The 5,529-nt window shown below is 24.3% G+C and overlaps 1 protein-coding gene across 1 annotated transcript in view; it reads right to left on the bottom strand.

Moving 5' to 3' along the window:
* Nucleotides 1–141: 141 nt before the first annotated feature.
* The window catches only part of LOC102672162 (protein glass-like), a 7,453-nt gene continuing 2,065 nt past the window's right edge, over nt 142–5,529 (bottom strand). The window contains exons 3-6 of the mRNA XM_006619266.2: nt 4,594–4,863; nt 2,958–3,293; nt 1,261–1,428; nt 142–983 (exon numbers count right to left, since the gene is read on the bottom strand). Of these exons, the coding sequence (XP_006619329.1) occupies nt 818–983; nt 1,261–1,428; nt 2,958–3,293; nt 4,594–4,863 (940 nt within the window). The 3' untranslated portion in view covers nt 142–817. The remainder of the gene's footprint in view (nt 984–1,260; nt 1,429–2,957; nt 3,294–4,593; nt 4,864–5,529) is intronic.

The following is a 5,529-nucleotide window of genomic DNA, read 5'->3' as shown; positions in this document are numbered from 1 at the left end:
ACAAAAAAAAAACTCACATATTCATTCATCCTTTTTAATTAGTTGTTCTCATACGAATATTATATATATTATATATATATTTTATATATAATATATATATTTATTATATATAAGAGAGGTCGTTCTTCTTTTCTTTTTTTCTTGATGAAAATGGCGCCAAAACATCTTTATTTTACAATTACAAAAAGAAGCAAATTGATAAAGAAAAAGCCACGTAATGAGAATTGAAGATGGTGAAAACAGCAACATTAATATTATAATTAATAATAATTATAATAAATACAATATTTGTACAATAATCAACGGTGCTGTGGTGGATGCTGTAGGTCTAAATCTGCGATTCCCTGTTAACCTATCCTGACCTTTTTGTAAGCAATTCATAAATATAAACGAACAAACAACTAGGAAATTTCAGAAGTGAATATTTTCTAAAATTATAACGGTGCCAACGCATTTTATTTTTTATTTTTTTCGATTTCAATTCAAAAGATAATGGTGACGACAACGATGATAATGATATACATATATATAAAATGAATTCTTGACGAGTTCCTAATGCCAAATATAACACATATTGTGATTATTACTTGTCTTGTATATCGTTTAAAAAAATATCCAAATATAAGCCCTTAAATAATCAAGTGTTCGTACGAACGCTTTGCAAATTTGAGTCAGTCAGGAAGCAGAACTCTTAAAGTATCGACTATATTATTTTATTTTACATTTTTGCCGGTAAGCTCGAACCAAGTTGAATCACAGGTATTCGACAACATCGCAATAGAACGCGATTGCTATCGATAATCGATATTGAGTTGTGTCACGTTAGAGAACCGCCATGGACTCTCATATGCCTGTTGAGATTACCGCTTTGGCTAAACCTCAGCAAGCACAGCTTACATTGATACGGTTTCTCACCAGAATGAATACGAAGATGTTTGGTTAATGTAGAGCTATCTGAAAATGCTTTTTTGCAGAATCGACATCTGGAAAAAAAGAGGTTGCCGATTATAAGGTAAATTGATTAAGAGAACTACAAAAGTAGTTGTTCTTTAATATAATTATGTTGCTAATCGTTACTTGGAAGTAATTTATATAAATTTAAGAAAATAATTTTATATAATTAGAAGTAGTTATTAAACATTTTTTTATCTTCTTTTTGTATGCAATAAGATACAAATATTTCCAAATAACGATATATTGGTTTAAGTGGCACATATTATGGTATATAAGTAATAATTCATATAATAATATAAAATTCACCTATATGGACGTTCTCCTGAATGCGTTCTCATATGTGTGGTTACGGAACTGCTTTGCGAAAATCTTCGATCGCACACTGGACATCGAAATGGTTTTTCTCCGGAATGAGTTCTTGCGTGAGCAGTCAAATTCGCGGCTTGACTGAATGCCTTTGAACACGCGTGACATCTAAAAAAAATGTAAATTTTTAAATATTTTGTAAATATAAAATAATATTAGCAAAATTATTGCATCAAAAATTTTGAATTTTAAGATTTTATTGGAAGATCGTCTTGACACATCAATCTGTCATACATAACGTTCATTTGTTATTATAACATTATTTTTGACCATAGATCAACTTTGATACTAAGATATTACATTTAAACATATATATTTTTAGATATTAGATATTTTTAATATCGTGCGTTAAATTTTGATTTTAAGATAACGATGTTATGACATATCGGTTACAAAATTTATATTCATAATTTGTTTGTTCTATTTGAAATTTAAGTACTGTAATTGCGAAAAACAATTTATAGGAAAAATGGCTGTAAGTATTTTGTCTAAAAAATTTGTGAATTAATTGTATTTACAAAAATTATCTTAACAAAAAGGTATTAACTTCATATTAAATTTGTATCATTTAATTTTAATATCAAAGTTTTAAACCTAACCTAAAGTAATAATAGTAATGATAGTCTCGCGAATAATGTTAAAAAATCAGAATAACTATTTACATACAATGGTTCAAAGTATTTTTGATAATATTAATTAGAATAAAATATTTATTAATTTTTAAAAATATTTATCAAATTATCATATTTAATTTAATTTTTACTTCAATTCTGCTAATCCTATAAACAACATGGTAATATTATCAATATTATATTATATTTTCAATATTTTCTAAAATATTTATTGAATTTAAATTGTTTTATACATATTATTCTATTTATAGTCGATAAAATAAATCAACAAATAGTCTTAATTTATTACAATAATTAATTTTTTTAATTAATTACCAAGATTTTTAATATCTATGAATATTTCATCTTAAGATTAAAGTTTAGAGAATCATTTATTTTTTATCAATCGATAGATTTTGATAAACATATAATTTAAATATACCAATTTTATCTTTAGGAATTTATATATTAAAAATTATGAATATTTTACATATGATATTAATCTATTTCAAGTTATATAGAATAGAATTAATATAATTAAAATAATCCTTAGATATTATAAATCGAATGTAAATTAAATTTGATTTTTATTTCATTTAATCATATCAATAAAGATTTAATTGATATCTCATTTGGAATGCACAGACAGAGACCTATATTACCTACAGTTATATCAACGTATACACGTAAGATATCTATTTCTTATTACCATACAGATATAAATATCTTATCTGAAACTATTGACTCATCTCATTAGAAATATATGCGTTAATAATATGCTTTTTTAAAGTATATAACTTATGATATTAAAATTCTTAAAATTGAAACTATTTTTGGATTCGATTGGATTGTCAAAATTTATCGATTAATAGAAGAATAGATAAAAAATAAATAATTCCTTAAATTAAATTTTACTCTTAATTTTTCAGTCAATATTAATTAAACATAAAATATCAAATTATCAAATAAAAATGAATTTTTATCGATATGTTATCGAGCGATAATCGAAGTAGTCTCGTCACTAACCTAAATGGTTTTTCTCCAGAGTGCGTTCTAAGATGCGTCTTAAGGGTGCTCGGTCGCGCGTACGATTTGCCGCAAATTCTGCAAAGGTTAGGTCTGCCATTATCGTCGGATGTGACTGGATTTCCGGTGGCGCCTATGCACAGAGCATGCTCACTGGACAATTGCAACCTGGAATGGCTGTGCGCTGGAGGATGAGAATGAGGATGGGTACTGGTGCCGATCAGGCTATTGGCCGGGGGTTGATTCACCCTTGCTTGCTGCTCCACGGGATTATACTGTGGGGCGGGACTTAACAGGGGTTCCACGCCCCATGTCGACGAATAGCTTTGCTCGTATCTACGCACACAACCGTAAATTTCCTGAATAACTCTGCTTTTGCATCTTTTTAGACACACCCTTTTTGTAAAGTAAAATAGTAAAAGATTATTCCGTTTCAAAATTATTTTGAAAAATGTGTTACTCGAAAATGGAAAGATTACATTACTTGTTGGAAATTATCGGAGGATATTTCGTAAAATGTTTTTGTTGTAAAATAAGTTATTTAATATTTTAAAATATTTGATATAATATATAATATTTTTATTATATATGTAAATGTTTTTTAAGGATTTTTTAAGAGATTCAGTAATTATATATATTTATCTGTTAGGTGAATTAAATATTCAATAAGAATATTATTATTATTGTATATATCTACTACTTTTCTATCTCAATATCTACTTTTTTCTATCTCAAAGTTATTCAATAATTTCGAGCTCTATATTATTTTATAATTATTTAAAAAGGTAAGAATAAAAAAATATAATTTTTATATGATAAAAGAAAATATTATATGAATTATATATATTCAATATATAATAGAAGTTTTTAAATTATTTAAATTCTTATATTAAATAATATATCTATTGTGATATTATAAATAAATTTTAAAAAATTTTTGGAAATTATTGTATTTTTACAATACAAATTTTTACAATAATTTTAAATATATTGTAAAAGAAATCATATAATATTTTTAAAAAATAATATAATATTAAAAAATAAATATTTTAAATTAGTTATAAAATAGTTATATTATATAGTTATATAATATATATATTTAAATAGTGAATAATAGTGACAAAAAATGATATTTTATTATGTGAATATGCAATTAAAAATAATTCATTCCTTTTTCGAATAGAATCATGGAATGCTAGGCACTTATTGATTTACTTTATATTTTGTATGGCTTCCAATAAAATGTCAATTTCTAGCAAACATTTTCTCTACATAAAAATGATTTAAAAAAATATGAATATCTATGTATTTTTAAATAATAATAAAAATATAATAATGATGAAAATTTTAATAATTATCATGATTTTCGTATGAGAAAGTATTTTATTTCATATTATTGAATTATTTATCATATTAAAATATTCTTACATTTGTATGATAAATTGAATATTTTTTTTTTTAAAGAAATTTTTTAGTTATTTATTAGTTTTTTTAGAAATTTTTGAATTTAGTTTTTCTAAGAATAGTAAAAAAATAGCATTAATAATTATTTTTATATTTATAATAGCGAATCATTTTTAAATTTATTTTTTTACATTAAAAAATTAAGAATATCTGATTTGAAAATAATACTCACCCAGAGTGCATATTCATGTTCATGGTCATATTCATGGAAACATTGACAGACATGGCTGGCGTGGAAGTATAATGCGTGGGTGGTACAGGTGGACCAAGATTTTGCGTGTAATCCTGGGAATAATGATGATTCGATCCTCCTGTTGAGTAGTATCCTCCAGTAGGACTTCCAGGATGAACTACCGCATGTTTTAACGATAGTAATACATCTGCGACACCTTCCCCGTTCGTGTTTGTTCTTGGCGCGCATTCTCCTCTGGTGCAACCCCAACTGCAAGAACACTTAAAAATTACAAGGTACATCGAATACAACGTTATAATTATTTTTAATTCTATGTGCTTCTTTATATTCTTTTCTTTATCTTTTGTTTCAAGGAACCTCGTTTATTATCTCAGGAATAATGAAGAATGAAAATATTGAAAATTCTATTCAAAACTGATTATTTTAATTATTTTTCAATTTTTGAATTCATAATCTTAAAATTATTTTTATTATTTCTTTAATAAATGAATGAAATTTAAAAATTGAAAAATTTACTTTAATATGAATTACTTGTTGTTATTAGAGTTATTAAAAAAATAGACTTTTTGTATGGCTGCAATTAATATTAACTTTATATTATATTTATTACGTTTATACAAAAATATTTTGTAATTTTTTTTATTTTTTAGAGATAAATAAATAGTAATATAGTTTTAAGTGGAAATATCTGTTTTTAATCAGACATATACATATCTTATTACAAGATTAAGTCTTAACAAAATTACAAATATTTAATGAAAATTACATAAAAAATTATTAAAAAAAAGAAACTATTACTTATAAATTATCTTCTCCGATTTTTATAGAGGTATGATTTTAAAATTCATTGTTACATTGTTGATTAATATTATTATTAGTTTTATTTGATTTCAAGATTAAGTAAATATGTTTTTA

Source organism: Apis dorsata, unplaced genomic scaffold (genome assembly GCF_000469605.1).
Source record: "Apis dorsata unplaced genomic scaffold, Apis dorsata 1.3 scaffold_400, whole genome shotgun sequence".
NCBI lineage: Eukaryota > Metazoa > Arthropoda > Insecta > Hymenoptera > Apidae > Apis > Apis dorsata.
The sequence above is the reverse complement of the archived record's forward strand: the minus strand, read 5'-3'. Positions and strand labels throughout refer to the sequence as shown.